We start from the raw sequence: 24117 nt of genomic DNA, 5'->3' as shown, positions 1-24117 counted from the left end.
TTACTAACTATATAAAGAACAACCATCAATTCTCCTAAAAAAGTCATATTGTTTTAAGCCAAGAGCACTCCCACGTGATTTTTTATAGTGAAGTGATGTCATCTTGGATCAGTGGCTTTCACATTCTTATAAGGGTTCTATTGTTGTCTGATGTATCAAATTATTTATTTTTTAACAGCAAGTGAAGTATCAATTTATTTCCAAGTTTTCAAAAACTACAGGTTTTGCATATTAGGTATGTTCCTAATCAATTGGCACACTTTTAGTAAAATTGAAAGAGAATAAAGAGTAAAATACAATTGTAGTCCACTGAAGTGTGTTTATGTCACATTACTAATTCAATCTTAAAAATCATAAATCACTGATATTGAACAATGCATTAATAAGCTTCCTAGACACACTTTTGCGACAAGCTATTGGTTTTTTTTTTTTTTTTGAAACAACAAAATAAGCTATTGGATGTATAGAGAGTGAACTGAATTGGATCACAGAGGAAACAATCAAACATGTGGAGGACATTAATATGATTAAGTTGTGATCAAGTTGTCTAAAAAATATCAAGTAGTGATCACGTTCCTATTACCCCATCCAGCAAAAACTTATAACTTAGACTACTTTTGTAAGATAAAATCTTATATTAGTGTAAAGTTGTGATAAATTTATTTTGTTTCATGTCATTATATTCGATTGTCTTATTGCGAATATAATATAAATGTCATACATGTTAGTCGCAACTAGCAATTTAAAAATCATTTGTTCAAAAATAATCTTCATCTATATCAGACCCGTGCGATAGCACGGGTGAAAAGTCTAGTATTTATTAAAATGAGATCAAGAATATATTTAACCTTATTTTTATTTATTTTCTAGTGGCAACATTGTCCGAGACTCTCCAAGGAAGAGAAGAGAGTGGACCAAGATACCTTGTGGATGTTTTGTTTGGGAACATTAGTGACGTAAGCAAAAAGTTCCTTTCACCCTTAAACCCTCGCCATTCACAATTTCTCTGCAAAACCCTAATAACCCTCTCCCAAATTCTCCACTACCTTCAATCGCATCATCCCAATGATGGAACAAAACTCTGAACAAGACAATCGTGAACTCTACGCAATCCTTAACCTCTCACCCGAATCCTCCGACGAAGAAATCCGCAAAGCTTATCGCCAATGGGCACAAGCTTATCATCCAGACAAGTACCAAAATCCTCTCATGAAAGATGCTGCCACTGAGAATTTTCAACGAGTTTGTGAAGCTTATGAGATTCTTTCAGATCCGAATAAGAGACAGGTTTATGATATTTATGGTATGGAAGGATTGAAATCTGGTTTGGAACTTGGTTCGAGGTTGGACAGAGCTGAAGAGATTAAAGCTGAGTTGGAGAGGTTGAAGAGAAGAAGGGAACATGAGAAGATGGTGGCAAGTTTTCAATCTTCCGGGACGATTTTGGCTAATTTGTCTGTGCCGCAGTATTTAGATGGTGACGGTCTCTTTAGAGGGTATGGTATTTCTCTTTAATTTCTGAAATGTGTGCGTATTGTTTGAATACAACCGATAGTTGATAAGCGAACTGATCGTGGATGAGTTTAAGCGAATAGTTGATAAGCTAGCTTGTAGTTGGCAGCGGATAAGCTAGTGTATTGAAATGGCAGTGTTTGGTAAAATTAGTTGTTGAATTAGCTGATAACTTTATTGTTTTTAAGTTTTGAAGTGTGTGTGTAAATATTGCTAAAAATGCATACCTTTTTGTTAGAATGGTTTTAAGTTTTGTTTGTTAAAAATAACTGATAACTGATAAGCTAGTTGATAGTGAATGAGCTTATAGCGGATAGCAGACAAGCTAGCTTGTAGTTGATAGTGGATAAGTTAGCGACAAAAGAAGACCTATAAAAATTATTAAGAGAAACTACTAAGAAAGGACTAGAGATTAATGAGTTGTAGATTAGACGGATAGTAATCAAATCACTAGAGGCAAAAGAAGACCTAGAAAAACTATAAGATAAACTATTAAGAAAAGTCCAGGGATTAATGAACTGGATATGGATATGATAGAACATTGCGGCATCGTTTGAATCATGTAGCCGACCCCACTTAATGGGATAAAGCTTGATTATTGTTGTTGTTGTGTGTGTACTGCTAAAAATGCATACCTTGTTGCAATAGTTTATCGATATTGGAACTCGAGTGTTAATGTACGCAATGATGGACAAAAACTGAAATCTCCTGGATGATATTATGCCCTGTGTTCTTGATTGAATTTTTATAGAAATATGTTCGTGGTCCAAGAGGTGTCAGTTTAATGGTAGCTGGACTTTGTAATCTCAAGGGACAGAGTTCGAATCCCACCTAAGACAATTTAAAATGGTCATTAATGCCACTTTTATAAATAAAAAGTTTCCCCTTCCTCAATTATTTAAAAAAATAAAAAAATAATGTTCCTGACAGTTAAATAATTGCTTCTTGTTGCGATGCATGTGTTGAGTTGAGATACCCATCCTTAGGATTTTATTTGAATGTTGATGTTTTTGTGTGTGATGTTTCTGAGCATCAGAATGGCAATGACGAGTGAAGTTCAGTCTCAATTGTCAAAACGAAATGTTGTTGGGATTGGCGGCAATTTAGCAGTTGAAGGACATCAAGGTGGTGGAGCTGCTAATGCTGTATTAAGTCATCAACTTTCTGAGGCTTCGTCAATAGAATTTATTGCTTCAGCCGGTTTACGTTCACTAATTGGAGTGCAGACATCACGGTTGGTTATTTGCTTTCTGCAAATCTATTTGAACAGTGTTCTTTTGTCAGTCCTAGTGATGATTTATGTGTTTCTCGTGCATCATGCCCCAGCGTTATATCATCACACTCATCTGCAACAGCAGGCTTAACAATGTCTTTGAGAGATGGTTCGTTGAATCTTTCTAATGCATGGACCCGCCAGCTGTCAGAAACAACAAATGGACATGTATGCTCTTCTATGCCTTGGACTTTTCTTTCTCATCTATGTTGTCATAACAAGATGAAAAATTGTACATAACTTTGTGCGGATATGCATATATCAGCTTAAAATAAGATCGATTTAATGATAACTATGGAAATGATTAATTTTACTGTGAGATTTGTTGATATCAAAATAATGTCCACTGCATCTGGCTTTCAACCAGAAAACCAGGATTACTTTGTATAAGCAACATACTAAATTCAAGGGAACAAAGGAATGATCTGTCTGCATGGTTTAGAATTTCTAAATGTGGGGGCATATTTTCCGACCTTGTAATAGATGAGTGTCAACAAAGTTTGTATGTTTGGTACTTTATCTAGCCAAGTTCCTTAAAATATAATTTGCGCCAGAATTGGCTCATATAAGTGTTGGCCAATTCAAAGCATTGGTGAGTTTGGCTTTTTGTTGCCTCAGGGATTATGAAACAGATTTGGAATATTCTCTATCTGTGATATGTTCTTCTCATGTGTATTTCAGATACAACTCATGTTGGGATCACAACCATCTGTAGCTGTAGGGTGGAAGAAAGAAGACGAGAAAAGGACTGCCACTGCAGATGTGAAGGTACTTCTTTATTTTCTGCAAAATCAGTCATTTGTACCGGACATTTTACGACCATATATTGATTAAAAGTTGTACAGTATGATCCACCATTCTACTCTGAAAAGGGGAGAGAAAAAAGTGACAGATCATGTGCTTCCATCTTTAGAATAATGGTCTTAGATGTTGCTAATCTGTATAGAAAAATTTATGCCTTTTATCTTTTCCTATACTAAATTCTTTCTCAACTCCTTTAGCTCGGCACAGGTCCTTTCGAGACATCAGCTCGGTATACTCATCGATTTTCTTCTAAATCTCATGGCTGCATTGGAGGAAGATTTGGGAGGTATGCAAATCTGATTAGCTGAAAATTTAGTATACCATACCGTCGTACTTAGATTTTGGTGACTAAATGCTTGCAATGTCACTGTATTGTTGGCAAAGGTCTATTGTGGATACTTGATAACATAAATATTTTGTTTGTTGAATATTGACTCGAAATCCAACTAATTTTACTCTGTTTCCATTGTTCATACCTTCTTTTTTATCTTAATGGTATATTTATAAAAAATAAATTATTGCTGTAGATTTTTTTAAAGGTCAATAGGGTTAGTTGATCCATCTAGTCAACACCTCCTTTTGAAAATCGATTAGGAATGGTTGCATATTACAATTGCCCTTGACATTGAATAATAAGAGGTTCCTTAGCCACTGACATTCCATACACCATCGTTTCTTTTGTTTTTATGCTGGGGTCTATTTTCTTGTTGGGAAAACTGCAAATATATAAAAGATGGCATCTAAATTTCCCTCTTTATGGGAATCAAAATGAAAGGATGAATTTTTTCTTCTCTTGATTAGAATTAAATTGAAAGGGAAAGGCCAGGATAAAGTGTGGAGCTGCTGCATTCGGATTCTTAAAGCAGTGGTTTCATTGAACATTTTTCTATTGAGGAATCTCATTCAGCATATATAAGAGATGGTGTCATGGTAACTGCTTTTCTGCAGATGGTAGTGTTGGAGAGTCAAAAGAATTAATTAATGAAATTTGAAGATATTGATAAAGGTATTAGGAAACATGTCTGTTGTCTAGGTTGAAGTAAAATAGAGCATATGGAACAAAAATTTATCAAGAGAGAAATTTCAGTGTAGAGGTGAAACTTGGAGAGTATACAACTCCACAAGGCGTTTTAAAATGTTACAAAGATGACGACGTTGCAATGATAAGTGATTACACAATAAAAAGTAAGATTGTGAATTGAGGTAGCTACAGTTGTAAAAAAGATGATACAGTCTCATCTTAGGTGGTTTGACATGCGTGGAGACGACCCAGGGAAGCACTACTTAGGAGAGTTGACAAGATTAAACATGAAATTTAGACTGGACAGGCCAATAGTTAGAATTTAGAAATGTAGGAGACCAAGAAAATTTATATCCCAAACCTTAAAGAGAGATCCAGAGATAAATGATATATCTTTTAAATTAAACAAGAGTTGGGACAACTGCACTATCTTTTAAATTAAATACTTGATAGCCTGTAGGTGGTTATGCTAATAGATAAATGCTAATTTTACTCATTGACATTAAATTTTTGGATTTGTATGCAATTTGATTTTGAGTTTTTGACATTAAACCATTTGAACTTTTAGCTCTTCCATTGAGATGGAAGTTGGTGGTGGAAGGAAGTTATCCAAATTCAGTACTGTGCGCTGGTTGTATGTAGTAGGACTTCAGGTAATGCATTTAATGATTTCTTTTACAATTAACCATGTTTATCGTTCTTGTCTTTGTTTCCGTGATTAATTATAGCGGTTTAGGCTTAGGGTGAAAATCTTGTATTAACTGTTACTATTTAAACTAAAAACAAGAGAAGTGCTAGCAACACACTCTCTAACATACACTTTCTAACACACTCTCTATCATACACTTTCTAACACACTCTTTAAAAGGGCAGCCGGGTGCACTAATGCTCCCGCATACGCAGGGTCCAGGAAGGGGTCCCACCAATTGGTGTGTTGTAGGCAGCCTTACCCTGTTTTTTACACATGGGGCTGTTTCTAGGTACCTTTGAGTCACGTGACAACAACTTTACCGTTGCGCCAAGGCTCCCCCTTTTCTAACACACTCTTTGATTGGTTAAAATTCACATTGTTTCCACTGAATCATGTTGGACCCGTATAAATATTGTGGGACCTACACTAGCCTTTTCACTCCCCTTTTCCTCACCATACTAAAGAGACTGGCATGATTTCTGGGGCTCTACTTGTTAAAATACCCTGCTAAAATACTATGCAGTTTGTTTAGTTCTAGATCCAATCATCAAAAAGTTTGTCTGGGATGTGGTACTTTAATGGTCCAAAAAATAACTTTTGCTCTTAAAGTACCCCATCCAAATTTTGAATTAAGCCATATTATATTTTTAATTTGTCACATTGATGGTTCCTTGTTTCCAGTTTCCACCTATGGAAATTTAAAGATTCCATTTCATGATCCTCCCTTCCCAACACTTTAGGGTTCCTCCCTTCCCCACGCGTTAGGGTTCAATGCAAGATGTTTTTTTTTCTTCTCCCTTTGTTAATGATTTCTTGTATAAACTATCATACCATTTATTTAACCTTTTCAGGGTATTTCCTGGAGATTTGAATTCTGTCGTGGGGGTCAGAAGTTGATTATTCCTGTAAGAAGAGTCTTCTTTACATGTTTAACCTGATAGATGCTAGACACCATTTTGGGATTTGACTTTTATTCAGATGTTTTATATATGATGGTTTGTGTGTAATTTCTTTCTGATTGTTAAGATAAATCCCACCATTAGATCAAATGAGATATGATATGACTTGTTGATCCAATGGTGGAAAGAACACTTGTGCATGGTGCAAGCCATTTTACTTGTGTATGTGAGACAAGCCTAACAATTTTATTTTAGATAGGTTTTTCTTTTAATCGACTTTGGTAATTTGTCCAAAATTAAAGAAATAATTGCATTACAAGTTTGATTATATTAAAATGGACGTAAGATTTTATTAAGGGATGGAAGTGTAGATTTTAATTTAAAAGGGGAGGGGGATGTAATTCAAACTTCTCTCAGGGGAGTGAACTCTAATTTTCTTTAGTATGTTTTACATAAGAAGGAAGAGGGTGTATATTTTAACAAAAGAGGGGAGGGTAGTGTAATTTAAGCAACTCTTAGGGTAGAGGAGTGTAATTTACTCTTACTATTATTACTAATATTGATTTTGACTATCCTACCCTGTTTAGCTTCCTTTGTGAACTTCGGTACTGTAATTACCTTGAAACCTAATGTAATTGCTGAAAAATAATTTAGAAAATGTGTACATTTTTATAATCTTCATATAGTGCAGCAATTTAAATTTGCTTGTTTGACTTATATTGTTTCTTACTTGTTATATATGTATTATTACTTGCAGATTTTGCTGACGAATCATTTGAACCCTATGTTTGCTACTGGAGCGTTAGTTATTCCAGCATCGTTTTACTTTGTTCTGAAGGTGAATTCATATTATCTTTACGTTTATAACCTACTTGTTGAACCGTTTAAGTATTGTCAGTGCTATCTGGTAGTTTATTTCGTGAAGACCTATAAATATTTTTTATTCATGTTATTGTTAGTATTTTCCGTAAGTCATCATTATTCAGCAGGGTGAATTTTGGTTATTTAGAGTTTACTTTTCAATACAAATTAATTAAAAACTATATGGTTGCTTGCAATTGTCTCCATTGGAACAAAATAACACGCACAACTTACATCATCGAAGAATATAGCTTGCTCCATACCTGTTAATAAATTTCCCTTTCTAAATTTTGAGTGTACCTTTTCTAGTTCACAAGGTTGTCAGCTATTTTCGCTGCTACATTTATATTGATTCTTATTGTCTTTTGTTTTACCATTAGTTACAGAAATCTTGATCACCACTTTTTATCACAAAATATCTCTGGTGCAGAAATACCATACGAAGAATCAAGATAACTACTATTTTTTAGCTAATATGACATATGCACTCGTTTGATTTATTGAACAGCTTGGTGACATGTCCCTAATATTTAGCTAATTTAGATAACTTGTTTTGCTCAGAGATGCGCTTCTAATATTTGAGTTGTGTTTGCAGAAATTTGTCATTAAACCGTATTACCTTAAAAGGAATAAGCAGAAGGCTCTAGAGAAGGAGGGAAAAACTTCTACTCAGGTATGGGTGATTTTTATGGTATTAACTGAGTAGTGGTGTTAGGATGCAATACTTGTGTGTTGTTGTTTCTGGTGTGTAACTTGTACTCTTCTCATGTAAGATGGTCTATATTTTCTGGCTGTGTGATAACTACGTTAATAATTTGGGATTTACTAGTCAATGCATGATACAGGCACACCTTCCTATAATGAATGAAAAAAAATACTGTATCAGGAATTAGATTAACAGAATATATAACAACTTACAAAATGAAGCAAATAAATATTTAAGATTTGAAAAACCAATATTTAATAAATAATGAAAAAGGAACGGACATTTTATTTTATAATTGGGAAAAAATGCCGCAGAAAAAGGAGGAAGAAAGAAATATATAAACAAATGGAAAAAAGATTAACACTTCCTAAATGGTGGTGGTTGTCGGAGGTGAAGAGAGAAGAGAGTTGAGATGCAATGAATGAGAAGAGAGAAGTTGAGATGTAAATATTAGTTTTTTTGAAGAAATTCGAGATGTAAATTTTAACATAAACAGCCTATGTTTTTTAGGGTTTTTAACCCATTTGGGTTTCTAGTAAAAAAGAAACATGTTGGCCTGGGTTTGGGTCAGGTCTCAAGGCCCAATCTCAGTTTTCTCTGTTTTTTTTTAGTTTTTTTCCGCTATGGCCATCCAACTTCATTGTGTCTGCCATGTGAAAACCAATATGCTACTGCCATAGTTGGACAGTAAGATTTTTTCCTGCGAGTCACAAGTTCAATGCCTATTTGGATGGTGAATCTTTATAAATTTTCAATTGTACAGCCAGTGGCCTTTAGTTCCCCTTTCATTTCATATCTAGGTATCTAGCACTAGCCCAAAATACAGAGGGAGCTAGAATATGATTACTCCAAATGCCTCCTTTTAGTTCTTGGCTGTGATATCAAATAGTCAAATACAAATTCAGTTTGAGTCCTAATCATGAGGCTTACAAATGAGTTTTTCTCCGTTTGAGTCCTAATCTTGAGGCTTACAAGTTTTCTCATTTATTTCCTGTCTGCATAAATGTGTGCATTTTGTTCCACTTTTTAGAAGTTACATGTCTTCCATAGAAGACATATCAGATCTGTTTTTGGTGAATAATATTGAGTTAACTTAACACCCCCTTCCTCTGCTTCCCCGGTTGTGCAGGTTCAAGAAGCAAGGGCAGCAGCAGAAAAAGCTCAGAAATTACAACAAAATGTAGCTAATAGGAAAAGAAACAAGCAATTAGAAACGGGTGGACTGGTTGTTATGAAAGCGCTATATGGAAGTGATACAGTTTTGAACAACTTGTATTCGTCAAATGGAACAAGTTTTGAATCTACTTCAGGAGTCATTGATGTTACAACACCTCTGAATTTTCTAGTTAATGATTCTGGTCAACTTAAGGTATGGTTCCTTGCTTTCTCTCAAAAAGTTATTCTTGACGTATGTTAATCACGAAGTTTGATTATTTACAACAATTAATTGTTCTGCTTGCTTATCAACATGAATAAAGATAATGCAATATATATATATATATATATATATATATATATATATATATATATATATATATATATAAGTCAGGATCCGTTGACACCAGGTGTAAGTCTTTAGACTTACACCAAATCTCAACCGTTAAAACTAATAAATCATACGGTCATTATAAAAATTGGATATTGGAACACGGCTAGCTCTTTCCCCTTCCTCATCGTAGTTTTTTCTCCAACAATGAAACTTGTGATTCCGTTTACTGTGGTTTGAGATCCATTCTGTCATCAACAATCTCACTTCTGCCATCACTTATGAATATTCATTGGTTCAAGACCTAAATGTTCTTAGTCATCGATAAACCTCCTAATGTGACAACAAATTTTTCTATGGACGAAAAATAATGAGATTCAATCAATTTAATGAATCCAAAGTAATTAAAAAAAAATCAATTTATCTTTTTATCCCCTTTTAGCGTTTCTTTTCATGATCGTAGAAAATTGTATGGGTATTGTACTATATATGATTATTACTGTATCAATTGAAGTTTTCTATTTTATACACATATTGCAATTATGATTGTTTTGAGAATTCAATAGTTTCAATTGCAATTAAATCCTTTGATTTCTGATCTGTCCACACACAACCCTTGGTTGTTGTTTGTTCTGGCAAAACTAACTGAAGGTTGCAGTTCGTGTAATGCTCTAACAATATCTCCTGTGATGTGTTCCTTATGTGGATATATTTTAAACCACACGATCGATTAAATTTAACGGTTGAGATTTGGTGTAAGTCTTTACACCTGGTGTCAACGGATCCTGACTCTCTCTCTCTCTCTCTCTCTCTCTCTATCTATCTATATATATATATATATATATATATATATAGGATGGAATCATGGAATGGAATAATGTGCTGCAAACTCCTTTAATTAGGCATGATGGGTTAAAATTGAAATTTTGAGATGGAGACAGTAACTGAAAGTTAAGTATAGGGTTATACTTTTCTGTTTAATTTCTTGGACTGACATTAAATTTCTGGACCTTAAGTTTTACGTCAAAGAGATTTATGTTCTAAAGATGTGGTGAAGTTGTGTTTTCATTTTTCAATACATGTATTTGTTGACCAATTCATTAAACTCAACTCTGAAGTCTTAGACAATTTATCAACAGTGTAACCTTCCTTTATCGCGAAGATGCAAAAACTTACTTGAAAGGTCTTTCAACCACTTGTATATTTTTCATAACAAAAGCTAGTAAGCTACTACTTGTGTGAATTAAAGGCTGAATTTTGAGCAATTAATATAGTAAAATCCTATTTAATGATATTTCTGAGGCCATATTGTAACTTCACCAAAATTAAGTTTTGGGAGCACACCTGAAATAATGGAAGTTCTGTTTGTTGATGCAGCTTCACGAAGGTGTAAAGAAATCAGGAATCATGGGATTTTGTGATCCTTGTCCAGGAGAAACTAAACTGTTGTATGTAGAGTACGCTCATGCCGGCAATCAACACAAGGTATTATCAGTTGCTCTTTTTACTGTTTAAGAAGTTTGGAGTATAAACCTTTTGCATCTGGTTGGTTGTATGGGCTAATTAAATTCTTTTAAACAGGTATTGGTTGGTGACTATGAACAATTAGTGATACCCCAGGGCATCCACAGGATATAAAGAAATATTACTATACACATTTATATCATTGTTACCCTGCAGTTTTGCCTTGTTTACATACTTGAGGTAAATTATTTTGTACTGTTAGATGGAATGCAAGAGGTACCTTCAAGCTACAATTTTCAGGCCAGTGGGTATCTTTAATTTTTTAGCTTAATCTTTTCCTTCTGTTACGCCCTGCAAATGATGAAATAAGGGCGTTTTAGGATGTCATCGTAGTATTCGTCACACTGTTGTGCTCTATGCTGTGTTAACCCTGCTGCTGTACCACAATTTTGTGTGATGTTCCTTTTATTGTTCATTGGTTGCATTTGCCCAACCATACAAGTTCATTCTTGCCCAATGGCTGTAATTTTCATTTAAGGTTTGTTATTGGTAGTTGATACACAAGAAGTGACAATAACAACCGGTAATAACATCGAGTGCCGTGACATTTTTGTATCAGTTCACTTCATTTTCCTTTTATCAGCCAAGGCACTTATTTTACATTTGTAGCTTAATAATCAAAAGGCTTGATTACCGTCTCATGCAACTTCTAGTTGGCTCGTGAATGACAACTAAGTAAGGAATTAATGTTCTCTGAGTAATCTTTTTGTAATATATCATATCATCTTCACCACTTCATGCATTACATCGTCGAGAAAAACCGATTCTATTCAAAGCTCCGTTTCTATCTTTATTTTTGTTCCGCTGAAAAATAAGTTATGCTTAGCTGGTTGGTCGAATGTCTAAGGTTACATATATAATTGTTCGATTTTAAAATGCAATGTTTTCACTTATGTATATACGTATCAAAGATATGAATTCAATAGTCATAAATCTTTCAGAGCAACCAACCAAGCTGGAAATAATCATTTGGCAAGGATGACTTATACACATTTTCAGCACCAAGACTTCCTGCTACTGAATTTGAATCAACTACAATTTTCTTAATACCTAATCTGCAAAGCAATTTTTAAACCGGTGTAAATTGGATGAAATTTTAGCCATGATGGTTGAGCAAGCCTGAATTTTAGAAGAAAAATTGATCATATATACATACCTTCCTAATCGACTCCAAAAGAACTCACAACAAGTCTTGATTCTGCGTCTTGTCAAAAAAAAAAAAAATCTTGATCCTGCGTAATAGCTAACAATTAAGAACAAATTTTAATGTTAAGTGAGTTAATCTTTTTTGGTTACGTTAAGTGAGTTAATCTCTTCTCTCATAAATTTTCCAGAACAAATTCTAAAAAATTGATTTGTTTTTAAAAAAATGCTAACAAATGTCTCTCGAGCCGAAGTTAAGATGATAAATATAATAGAAATATTTTAAAATCTGTATAATTAAACTTTTAAAAGTGTAAAAAAAGTTATTTTGACAAAAAATGTAAAAAAAAAAAAGTTATTTTCAATATTTTTTTTTTCCTTAACTGATGTCTATGAGACATTAATTATATAAAACAAGCAAAATTATTTACTCTCCAATCACTATTATAAATTCCCTCAAAAAAAAAAAAATCACTATTATAAATAAAATTTCTTTTTTAGATTCACTGCATAACAAATATATCGGGTTTATAATATTGACTATATCCATGCCAATCATAAAAACTGAATGCACTCGTTAACATTTCCCGGACCCAAAGAATCACAGTAAATTTTTTGTTATAACTGTAATATGGTGAGTAATTACAAAGCAAAGTAGTAAAAAAAGAGGTGTTGTATGTTTGTGGACAATGGCGGGAATCATTGGAGCGACAGGGTCGTGTGTTTTCTGTAACATAGCGACCAAATCCAACTCCAATACTACCATTCTCCACAGTGTTAGTCGTGTGTTTATCTTCAATTTTGTTGTTTCTGTTTCCTCCTTTCTCTCTAACTTTCCAAATCCCAAATTGCAGGATGATAAGGTTGTTGCTTTTCGGGATATTAATCCATCTGCTTTCAGGTATTAACCTTTGTTTGATTCCGATAGGTTTCTGTATCAATTTCATCATTTTCAATTTTAATTAGTGTTATAGAAATGACTTATTCATAAGCGCTTATGCCATAAGCTGCAAAATAATTTGTTTATTCAAAATTGACTTATTGAGGTGATCAATTTGAACTTGGCAAATTAGGCATTACTTAGTGGTTCCTGTGGAGCACATTCCTACTGTTAAGGATCTTCAGAGAAGAACTGAAGATCATTCTTTGGGTAAATAATAAGCTTATAGTTGTAAGTTGGAACCACTTCACAATTCCCCGTTTGTATTGAGCTTATTTTGAGCTTATGCAAATAAATAGACTTTTATATTAATTCATAAGTTCTCACTAACGAAAATTTAATCTTCATAAGTTGTTTTTGACTTTTTTCATAAACTGCCTTAACAAGCTTATGAAAAAGCTTATTTATTTGCATAATCTGTTTTGCATAAGCTCAAAATAAGCTCAATCCAAACGGGTCTTTGTGTAGATTTTCAAATCTGATCAGTTAAATTTCATGTTTGCCTTGTTTATACAGTAAGTCATATGTTAGATGTGGGGAAAATGTTATTAGTCAGAGATGCACCTCACTCAAAGCAGTACAGGTATTTGAGTTATATATAACTGTAATTGCTTTATTACTCTATTTGTTTCTTTTTAACTGTCGTTTTTGCACATAAATTGTTTTTGTTTACTTGTTGTTTTCAGAGTTTGATACTAACACTAACAAATGTTTTATTAATAATACCCTTGTCTATTTATTGGAGGTAGAGAAATAGGTGAATGATATAATAAATGGTTAAGAGTATTATAGAAAAAAGACAAATAATTCCATCAAAAGTAATACTGTAAAATTTATTTGTTTTTCTTGGTATGTGTATATAACCTTAAAACAACAACTAAAAAGGAATGGAAGGAGTATTACACTGATCCTGAATGCTGAATTCAACTGCAAAATTGCTGCCACTAACTATAACTTGCATCATTGGTTTCATGCTCATGTCCTATGACCACTAAATATAACTTGGTCGCATTCTGATTTCCACTAGCAAAGCCATATGCTCCCATGTTGTTTTGTTGTGTTAAAGTTGTTTAACTCGGGATATAATCAGTAGCTTTCTATGAAGTAGAACACTTTACTAATTGGGAAGCTCATTTGTATGCTGCAATAGAGTGTTATATGTGAATTGGGATTGTCCATGTGCATGAAATATTCGAAGATGTAGATATCTTTTTATCAACCTTTTGCCGATGCATAAACATTTTAGACTTTATTTCTTGATGTTTGTTGAACATTAAGTTAAGGCTCTCTTCCGTTCAAATACTTGGGTTTACCGGTGGGAGCGAATCCGAGGAGGTTGTCTACTTGGGAGCCCTTGTTGGATTGTTTGAGGAAGAGATTAAATTCTTGGGGCAATAAGTATGTAAGTCTTGGAGGGCGTGTGGTACTTTTAAATGCGATGTTGAATGCAATCCCAATTTTTTACCTTTCTTTTTTCAAGTTACCAGTAAAGGTGTGGAAGAGGGTGGTGAGAATTCAAAGAGAATTTCTTTGGGGAGGTGTGATGGGGGGTAAGAAGGTTTGTTGGATAAAGTGGTTGACGGTATGCCTACCTCGATCTAAGGGGGGTTTGGGAGTTAGAGACATGAGGATGGTGAATTTTAGTCTTTTAGCTAAATGGAGGTGGAGGTTGATTCAACCGGATCAAGCTTTGTGGAAGGAGGTCCTTTGTTGTAAGTATGGGAATCAAATTAACTATCTTTTGAATCCGGGCGAAAACTGTTGGCCATCATATGCTTCAAGGTGGTGGTTGGATGTTGTGTCCTTGGAAGGGGTGGTGGGGGTGAATTGGTTCAATACGGAGGTAGTGAGGAAGGTGGGGAATGGGGAGAACACTCGGTTTTGGCTAGATCATTGGGTAGGTAATGAGGCTCTTTGTTTAACATACCCGAGACTTTTCTTGATCTCTAGCCAAAAAGATGCTACGGGGAGGGAGGTTTGGATGGATGGCGTTGAAGGAGGATCTTGGAATCTTCTTTGGCGGAGGAACCTTTTTGTGTGGGAAGAGGGTCTTTTTCAAAGTCTCCTTGGGGAGGTAGAGGGGTGGGTGAAAACGGTGTCGGTTGACTCGTGGTGGTGGAAGTTGGAGGATGAAGGGAAATTTACGGTAAGCTCATCCTATGAGTTGCTAGTGGGTTTGGTGTTGCCTCATGAGTTTTTGTCGGAAACTAAAGAAATGGTGTTTGGGTCGGTGTGGAAGAGTCCGGCACCCTCCAAAGTGGTGGCTTTCTCTTGGCAATTACTTCTCGATCGGATCCCCACCAAAGATAACCTCTTAAGGCGGAGAATTTTACCCCCGAAGGCCTCGGTTAGGTGTGTGTGTTTGTGATCAAATGGGAGAAACGGCGGCACGTCTTTTCCTTCATTGCAATATGATCTTCAAGGTTTGAGCAATGGTGTGTGGGTGGTTAGAGATTAATTTTATTAGAGATTAATTTTATTCACCTCAATCTTTGTTTCAACATTTTGAATGTTGGAGTGGGGAGATTGGGAAGAAAAGGCTTTGCAAAGGCTATTGGATGGTTTGGCATGCTGTCCTATGGACGATTTGGAAAGCACAAAACGATAGGATTTTTAACGATCTTGTGAAAGATCCGGGAGAAATTGTTGATGAGATTAAGGTGCTCTTTTGGAACTGGGCGCTATCAAGATTAAAGAGTCCTCCCTGCCTCTATCACGAGTGGTGTTCGAACCCCAAGGAATGTTTACTGAGATAGCTGGGGTAGTTTTAGAGGTGTTTGGGACTTTTGGTGTGGTTTGTGGGGAGGTTCAGCAGTGTCTTGCTGCTGCTGCTACTGTGTTTTTTAGGCTGCTGTTTTTTTTTCTGGTTTGGTGGCTGTTTTGGGGTAACCGATCTGTTTTGGGCCCTGTGTATTTTGGCGTTTTGCTGCCCTCCTCTTCGTACATCTTGTATAATTTGGTGTGTTAATATATATAAGCTGTTTAAAAAAAATAAACATTCAAGGTAACTATATGGAGAAAAGGAGGGTTGAAAAATTAAGGGCCATATAAAGATAGATTGGAGATTGATTGCCCATTTATACTAATTTGACTTGCCTATATTCATCAGTCACATTAGGATATTTAAAAAATAAGATTTTGATCTTTGAATACGCAAGTTAAACCTAGGTTACTAAACTGAATTGATTTTCTTGAGCAAGGACTTAATGCCATGACTAGAGAAGCAAGAACAAAAATTGAACACTGGAACTACTGCATTAAAAGCAGGATGTTGTTTTGACCTGAAGTTATATCTGTTCTTCAACAAAACACAACCATGCGGTTTTTTATCTGACATATTTCTTACAGATTTGGCTTTCATCAACCTCCACTTAATTCTGTTAACCACCTACACCTCCATTGTATGGCGCTACCATATACACCCAGGTATTAATCATTCTGGTTACTATACGCCTGCTTAAGATTATCATGTATGCTGTGTGAATACTTAAAAATGCCCCTTTATGAGTTTAAGCAGATGGAGATGTATAAAATACTTGTCTTTCGGACCACTTGGTTTCGTTGAAGCGGAGAAGTTTCTGGAAAAGATAAAGCCTTTGCCCAAAGTTCATTCAAAAGTATAAATTATTGTGAAATTTTTGTTTAAAGTTATTCTTGGCATTTCTTATTTTCAGAAAGATGCTTATTTATACCAGTTCCCATTAAAATTCACATCAGTTTAATCTTTTGTTGAGCAAAAGTTGCAGTTATCCTAGTTATTAAGATCATCATGCATGATATGATACTTTACTTGACTTTCAAATGGAGAACAACTAATAATAACAGTAACTGTTATATATTATAATACAATCCCGCTGTGCCAATTAAAACTCCAGTTGTGATGGCTATCATACTAAGCAAACACTAGCATCAACAACTTTCTCCGGCCTTAATGAAATTTGTCACACTTGAGAAAAGTAGACACATCTTAGTCTGGTACTTAGCAGCTGTACTTTATTCTTTTCTGGTTACCTAAACGTGAGTTGTCTTCGAGACTTGGGTTTGGAATGTGTTATTAAGAATCACATGCTTAGTTTAGTTTTTGTCACTGACATAGGGATGAAGCTGAAAGTAACAATAAACACTAAAAAAGTACTTAGATGAACCGTTTTTTCTCTTTAGTTGTCTCTTTCTATGAGCCCATTACATACGCCATTGGAATAGTGGCTCTAATGGAGTGGAAGAGAAGTGGGGGGAGATTGTGACATGCAGTTCCAGTATGGACGGGTTATGTCCTAATTGTGGGTTGTATCTTTTAGATTATTGCTTGAATTGTCTAATTTTTGATAGAATTGATTTGAACAATTGAAACTAAGAGAAATAGAGGTTAAAAAAATTGATTTTGCTTGGATGGTAATAATTTTATCTTTTGATGCTAGCAAGGGATGTTATTCAAACATGCTATTAAAGGTTTTGTTTCTCCATGACTTAATACCGCTCATTTGGGAGCTTGGAGTGTGTTACTCTCAAGGTCTCAAGTTCGATTTTGTATGGTGCCAATTTGGGTGGGCTAGTCTATGTATAGCTTTACTTTGGCTTTCAATGAGTCATCCGCAAGTGGATAGTGAGATGGGACCCATTTAATATATTTTTAAGAGGTGTTGTATTGATGTCTTGGAAACATAGAGTGCTAGTGACTTGAAAATTTTGTATTGAAACTTGTACATTTAATATTAAATCTAAAACTTTTGAATAAATAATTGTTGTTTTCCAAGAAAAAGTTACTACTATTAGTTGTTTTAACATGTGCAATGTTGCACATGTTAGACAAACTCATGAAGTATTATCGCTAAAAAAGGGAAATTATACAAGTGCAACTGTGACACTCTTTAAATTCCATAAATGATAAGTATTTGTAGGCGTATATTCAATGCATTGGAAATCAAAATATTTCAATTTTTAAAAGAATAATTGTTTATTTTAAAATGTTTAACGAGTGCCGGGGGCAGTTCAAGACCCCTAAAAAAATTATACACGAGAGATGTGTTTTTTTTTTTTTTTAAGGAACGAGTGATGTGTAGTTGTAAACTCACTTAGGTCTTAAAATTAGAAAAAGTTCATCATGGATACTTTAATGGGTCTTTTATTTGGAGAATAAAACATCATTTGATCTCTAAATGTGTGACACACCGACACCTTTAATGAAGTTTTTGAATGTATTGAAATTACAAAAATATCTTGATTGTGTTTGCAAATAATAACTAAGCTAAAGAAACCTATGAGATGATCAAATTAACTAATAAAAGACACATTCAATGACCAACTAACTGCAAAAAGATATTCAAGGATGCTTTTGTAATTTTATTCATCTAAAGACTATAGTTAGTTCGTTTGTTACATTTAAGGACCAAAATGATTATTTACTGTGATTTGAATGTATCTAATACCTTGTTCACATATTGAACACGACAAATCAATATGTTTTATACAACCTAAACAACAACATGATTAGTGTATTTGACAATTTTGTTTTTTTAAAATGTTGATATCCGGCAAATGACCGACTAATCCGAAGGGTTGAATCCCACGGTTCACTTAAGAGGATCCTATTTAAAGTCAGATTGTTGTGTATGGATTAACCCACCAAAATTAGTACGAGAGATATTTAAACTTGAGACTTATTATGTATTTGTCAAATTTTTTTTTTTTTGAAAAAATTATGTATTTGTCATCTTAGTAACTTTACATAGTATTTCCTCAAGTTTCAATCCTTTAGATGAGTTATGAGACTGATCTCCCTTGAGTGTTTGGATTGTAATTTAAAACTCTTCACGTATTCTCTAAGCACTAAGCCGCAGAGAGAGAACTACAACATTTTCCTACATGCAAATCACTCACTCCTTAACCAGCTGAGACACACCCATTGGATAAACCAAGTGTTTGGTTTGAGAAAACATTTTCATCCCCCGCTTTTACTTTTAATTATCGCTTTTACTTTTAATTATCAGAAACCGTGATAATATTTTTAAAGAAAATGCTAACAAGTGTTTTAGGGGCATTTGATAAAAAGTCTTATGAGAAAATTTTATCTTAAAAATTGTGCATTCATTACTTTAAAACTTTTAAAATTGACTTTTGCTTCATGAAACTCATCAATTATTTCTATTTTTGTCTTCTTAACAAGAGCATTTGTTAGCATAACCCCATTTTTAAAAACTTACACATGAAAAAATGATAATAGTTTTGTTCCTCTAAAAAAAATATAATAGTTTTGTTTTGAGTAGAAATTATTTATAAAACATAAAACAAAATAGAAACAATGCAAGAGTTTTATAATTTGAAGTTAAAACAGAAAAGTGTTTTCTAAAGCCAAGTATTGACATGGACACATGAAGTCACACATTTAGAGACCAAAATGTGTAAAAATGTGTTATACATTTATATGTTAATTAACATTTTTCAAATTGAATAAACAAGGAAAATGAACCGATTGGTGCAAAACTGATGAACCTACATGTAGTTTTCAATATCCAGGCTATCATTTTTTACATGTCCACATCTTTCAATGTGAATTTTGTACATGTCAAGTTGTCAACATCTTTCAATGTGAATAAACAAGAAAAATGAGCACATTGATGTGTAAATCTATTGAAAATGCTCGTGATTATTTTAAATTAAATTATCGAGCCAAGCCTACGACTATATTTTTACGGATATACTCTACAAAAGTGGGAGTTACTTCACTAGTAGTGAAAGATCTTCGTGGGTAATATTGTCAGAACAATCTTAAATGCTTTGCCAGAACATTTACAAAGATATTTTGCAGTATGCCAACGAGACAGTAGAACGAGTATGACAGTTTTGGATTCACAAGAAAGGAAGTATCGATAATCATGAATTCCAAAATAGTGGGCATGCTAACAGCTGTAAAACAGAAACTGTTGAAACATTTTTAGCCAAAATGGTAAAGTTCTTCAATTATGTGGTTGAGAATAATAATAATCAAAGCTAAAGATAATCTACAATGTCAGATTTTGTGGTTAAAACTTAAAACATCTGGCATTCAGGACAATATTCAAAGTAAAATTTTCCAGATGACTAGATGAGTTAGGCTTTGTAGGATGAGCATGCTAGTTTAAGAGGTGTGTACTATCTTGTGTAAGCTATTGCTAAAGTGAACTTTTTTTTTGGTGGTGACCGGGGTTTGAACCCCAGACCTTGCATATCTTGTGTAAGCTTTGTAGGATAGCTATTTGGGTCAATGTTACCAATTTTAAAGTCACTTTCTGATGACATGCTGTCATTACGTAATTTTTAGGACTAAATTTGACATTTTGATAGAGTTCTAAGCAATATAAAGTATCCAGGAGGTGTTAAAAGCAAGAAAAATGGAACAACTGCAAGCTGCCAATCGTATTGCGATTTTCACCATCGCAATACGATTTCTTGAAGTCAGAACGCATGTTTTTGAAGGAGCTTCATCGCAGTACGATCCAACCAATCGTGATACGATTGCAAGAAGGGCTTGAAAGGTAATTAGGGTTTAATGAAGCAATCGTGGTACGATTTATGTCATCGTGGTACGATTTTGGGCGAGCAGAATTGCCTATTTAAGCTAAAGTCAGTCTCAAACAAAGGGAATTACGATTTTGGAGAGCTAAAGTGCGATTTTAACACCCAGAAGGCTGCAGAGGAGAGGATTTCATCATCTCTAACCCAATTTATGTATGTTTTAATTCTTCCATTGATTATGCTATTTGTAAACTCAATTATGAGTAGTTAAATCTCTCAGAGATTAGGTCAGAGATGAATCTATGTAACCCTAATTGATATATGTTGCTGTGAAACTCTATTAGTTATTAATGATATTCTAGTTTTTATTCAATTCAATTGTTCTTAATGCTTTTTATATCCTGATCAAATATAAACATGATTTAGTGAGAACGAATGACTACTGACCATAGCTTTCGACTTAGACCTAATTGAATTGTTCTAATAAACATGGTTAGTCTAGGAATGGATAATCGTTTGTTAGTGATATTAGGTTAACGTTCATAAAACCTTCAAGGATTATTAGACCACCTAAGGAATTATGGGCTGTAGTTTAAGAAGAGGGTCCTAACTCAAGGGATTGATTAGGGCTAATTTGTTAACTATCGTGAAACTAGAGAATCATTAGTAATAATAGGTGCAGTAACCAATTAGGGGAAACATAGAGGATTCGACAGACCTGATCTCATCTCTCTCCATATTTTCTTAATCAAATCTATTTTCTCTTATTTGATTTCTTAAAATCAAACCAAATTTACTGCCTAGTGGCAAACCAAAATAAACTTTACACATCCTATTTCTATAACGCAATTGAATTATTGAAGTTAAAAACAGTCCTCGTGGGATCGATATTTTTACTACTTCGATAGTATTTGGTGCACTTGCCAATCATCTATCAAGTTTTTGGCGCCGTTGCCTGGGACTGTTGAGTCATTTCAATTTGGCAATTTTGTTTTTAATTAGGATTTCTGTCATTTATATATTTTTTTTATATTGAAAAAAAAAACTTAGAAAAAAAATGATTTATGCTCTTCTTTTTCTTCTCATTGTACTGTGCTACTAAAAAGTTTATCCAAGTTTTGCAGCTATGATAGACATGTTACGCCTCTATGACACAGAAGAGATTTGGTCCTTGCAGTATGAAAAATATATGCTATCTTTGAAGATAAAATGTTTGGGCAGTAAAATCTCGATACTAAATGAGAGTTGCGGTCGTTGTGAGGCGAATCAACCAGGTAGTGATTGTGAAGGGAAGAAAGAGGTGATCAACATCGATTACAATACTCAACTTCAAAATATTTTAGATGATTTCTTGGTGTCAAATCAAGTTTCATTTGAGAAGTTTGATGTTCAGTGTGGTGATCTTATTGAGAAAGCACATGAGTCTTAGAGGAAGCTGGTTCAGATGGAGACTGAGTGTCACAAGGTTGTGGTGGAAGAAAATCCCAAAGTGAGGAGTGTTGATATTTTCCCGAAGTCTGAACCAACGGGGATTAAGGAAATCACTCGTGTGCAGATGGATGCATATCCTTCTCTAAGGTGGGAGAGCTTAAATTCCAAAAGATTAACAGTGAGTGCATGTGAGTATCTGATTCTTTATGCCAAGTTCATGGAATTCCTGCCTAACAAGAGGAAGAAGAAGGGTGATATATTCTTTCTATCATATTTGCCACCCTAACAGTGGTTGAAGCGTCAAGCTCAATGACGTAAAAGAAAGCGCTTGGTGGGAGGCAACCCATCCTTTTTATTATTATGTTTTTATTTACAGTATTTTATTTCTATTGTTGAGTCAGAAAATTGTCAGTGTGTTAGAATAACTCAATTGTACCCCCTGTTATGTGATTGAATCTGAACTTGTTTATTATTGATGAATTTGCTTGTTTGTTGACTTTTTCCAGTTTAGTAACAATTGTCTGATCAAAGTGATATTCCAAAAGTTCAAAAGGAAGAGTGACTTGGTATTTCAAAGGCGAAGTGTACGGCAGTTCAAGATAGGTAGTCACAATTCCCAGAAATCTCAGCCATAAGGTTCATTGCCAAATTTTGTTTTTCAATTTACTTATATTATTCCATGCATTTACATTTCTAGAACTTGCGATTTTTCTCTACTGTTGATTGGTCATTGTCATTAGCACACTGAGGCAAAAGTGCTTGGTCCTTTGAGCCTTTTGAAGCCTACCCTGATTTTAATTGTTATATTTTATCCTTTTCTTAACCAATTTGAGCAGGTAGGATTAGAACTTTTTGTTCGGTGACAAACCACATTACAAGCTTAGAGATTTTTAGGTTTTATCCCTTATTGTCTTTCTGAGTTAGGCATTGTAGTATGTTGCTAAAGATTAAGTTTGGGGTTGCTATTGGAATTTGCAACCAATTAAGTTTGGGGTGGGGGTACTAGAGAATAAGAATAAGAGAACAAATGAAAGAAAGAAAAAAAAAAAGAAATTGTCATGCAAAATATACACAAAAATGGTGTATCAAAAAAAAATTGATGAAAATGAATGATGAAAAAGGGACAAAACATTGAAAATCCGAGTAACTTCAAACTTGATTGTCCCAATAGTTACAAGTATTCTCTAGTACCTTTGCATAATTGTTGTTCCATAAGGTGAATGAATGAAGAATTGAATTTTGTGCTTTAACTTCCGTAGGAATGCCTAACTCAAATTTTGTGTAGCCTACTTATCCAAATATTATCCCACCTTCACCTAAGCCCCGTTATAACCCTTAAAAGACCTCAAAGTGTGCATTGACATTGATTTTGATTGACGTTTATAAACTTTTCAAGCGTATGGTAATATGTAAATTGCATGTCGACTGTGAACCCTATTCAAATTGTTGCGTGGAGTTGTGAATTGGTGGATGCGAACAAGTCAAACCAGCTCATCTTTAGCTAGTAAGGTGTTGAACTTTTTGGTGGTATCACTTGATCAGGTATTTGTTATTTTACTGTCGACTGTCAATGTTGCAAATGAATTCCTTGAGGACAAGGAATGGTTTAAGTTTGGGGTTGTGATGACATGCTGTCATTACATAATTTTTAGGACTAAATTTGACATTTTGATAGAGTTCTAAGCAATATAAAGTATCCAGGAGGTGTTAAAAGCAAGAAAATTGGAACAACTGCAAGCTGCCAATCGTATTGCGATTTTCACCATCGCAATACGATTTCTTGAAGTCAGAACGCATGTTTTTGAAGGAGCTTCATCGCAGTACGATCCAACCAATCTTGATACGATTGCAAGAAGGGCTTGGAAGGTAATTAGGGTTTAATGAAGCAATCGTGGTACGATTTATGTCATCGTGGTACGATTTTGGGCGAGCAGAATTGCCTATTTGAGCTAAAGTCAGTCTCAAACAAAGGGAATTACGATTTTGGAGAGCTAAAGTGCAATTTTAACACCCAGGAGGCTGCAGAGGAGAGGATTTCATCATCTCTAACCTAGTTTATGTATGTTTTAATTCTTCCATTGATTATGCTATTTGTAAACTCAATTATGAGTAGCTAAATCTCTCAGAGATTAGGTCAGAGATGAATCTATGTAACCCTAATTGATATATGTTGTTGTGAAACTCTATTAGTTATTAATGATATTCTAGTTTTTATTCAATTCAATTGTTCTTAATGCTTTTTATATCCTGATCAAATATAAACATGATTTAGTGAGAACGAATGACTACTGACCATAGCTTTCGACTTAGACCTAATTGAATTGTTCTAATAAAC

The 24117-nt window shown here is 34.2% G+C and overlaps 2 protein-coding genes across 5 annotated transcripts; both read left to right on the top strand.

The window, feature by feature from the left end:
* Positions 1-868: 868 nt before the first annotated feature.
* Positions 869-11423, top strand: OWL1 (DNAJ heat shock N-terminal domain-containing protein). 2 transcript variants are annotated; one of them, XM_085712776.1, is made up of 12 exons: positions 869-1496; positions 2549-2746; positions 2839-2953; positions 3467-3553; positions 3787-3875; positions 5179-5263; positions 6153-6206; positions 6958-7038; positions 7657-7734; positions 8897-9136; positions 10631-10738; positions 10835-11423. In XM_085712776.1, the coding sequence occupies exons 1-12, from the start codon at positions 1066-1068 to the stop codon at positions 10889-10891; spliced, it is 1623 nt and encodes a 540-aa protein (XP_085568902.1). In that variant the 5' UTR covers positions 869-1065; the 3' UTR covers positions 10892-11423. The 2 variants fall into 2 exon arrangements, with proteins under 2 accessions (XP_085568902.1, XP_085568903.1); XM_085712777.1 differs by lacking the exon at positions 6153-6206.
* A 1079-nt stretch (positions 11424-12502) lies between these two features.
* Positions 12503-17599, top strand: HINT4 (histidine triad nucleotide-binding 4). Of its 3 annotated transcripts, XM_085712780.1 has the most exons (7): positions 12515-12696; positions 12775-12821; positions 12994-13070; positions 13377-13443; positions 16209-16286; positions 16378-16477; positions 17279-17475. In XM_085712780.1, exons 1-7 carry the CDS (start codon positions 12610-12612, stop codon positions 17324-17326), a joined length of 504 nt encoding a protein of 167 aa, XP_085568906.1. In that variant the 5' UTR covers positions 12515-12609; the 3' UTR covers positions 17327-17475. The 3 variants fall into 3 exon arrangements, with proteins under 3 accessions (XP_085568905.1, XP_085568906.1, XP_085568907.1); XM_085712779.1 differs by lacking the exon at positions 16378-16477 and having other exon boundaries at positions 12503-12696; positions 17279-17599; XM_085712781.1 differs by lacking the exon at positions 17279-17475 and having other exon boundaries at positions 12522-12696; positions 16378-16596.
* Positions 17600-24117: the final 6518 nt, after the last annotated feature.

Source organism: Medicago sativa, chromosome 5 (genome assembly GCF_051527215.1).
Source record: "Medicago sativa cultivar Bolivia chromosome 5, Bolivia_mono, whole genome shotgun sequence".
NCBI lineage: Eukaryota > Viridiplantae > Streptophyta > Magnoliopsida > Fabales > Fabaceae > Medicago > Medicago sativa.
This window is presented reverse-complemented; position numbering and strand designations above follow the sequence as displayed.

Excerpts from the sequence above, each read along its gene's own strand:
- HINT4 (XM_085712779.1), top strand. The coding sequence starts at position 12,610 with ATGGCGGGAATCATTGGAGCGACAGGGTCGTGTGTTTTCTGTAACATA. Across the intron at positions 12,697-12,774 it reads ATACTACCATTCTCCACAGT|GATGATAAGGTTGTTGCTTT; the intron begins GTTAGTCGTGTG and ends CCCAAATTGCAG. Across the intron at positions 12,822-12,993 it reads ATTAATCCATCTGCTTTCAG|GCATTACTTAGTGGTTCCTG; the intron begins GTATTAACCTTT and ends TTGGCAAATTAG.
- OWL1 (XM_085712776.1), top strand. The coding sequence starts at position 1,066 with ATGATGGAACAAAACTCTGAACAAGACAATCGTGAACTCTACGCAATC. Across the intron at positions 3,876-5,178 it reads ATTGGAGGAAGATTTGGGAG|CTCTTCCATTGAGATGGAAG; the intron begins GTATGCAAATCT and ends TTGAACTTTTAG. Across the intron at positions 5,264-6,152 it reads TGTATGTAGTAGGACTTCAG|GGTATTTCCTGGAGATTTGA; the intron begins GTAATGCATTTA and ends TAACCTTTTCAG.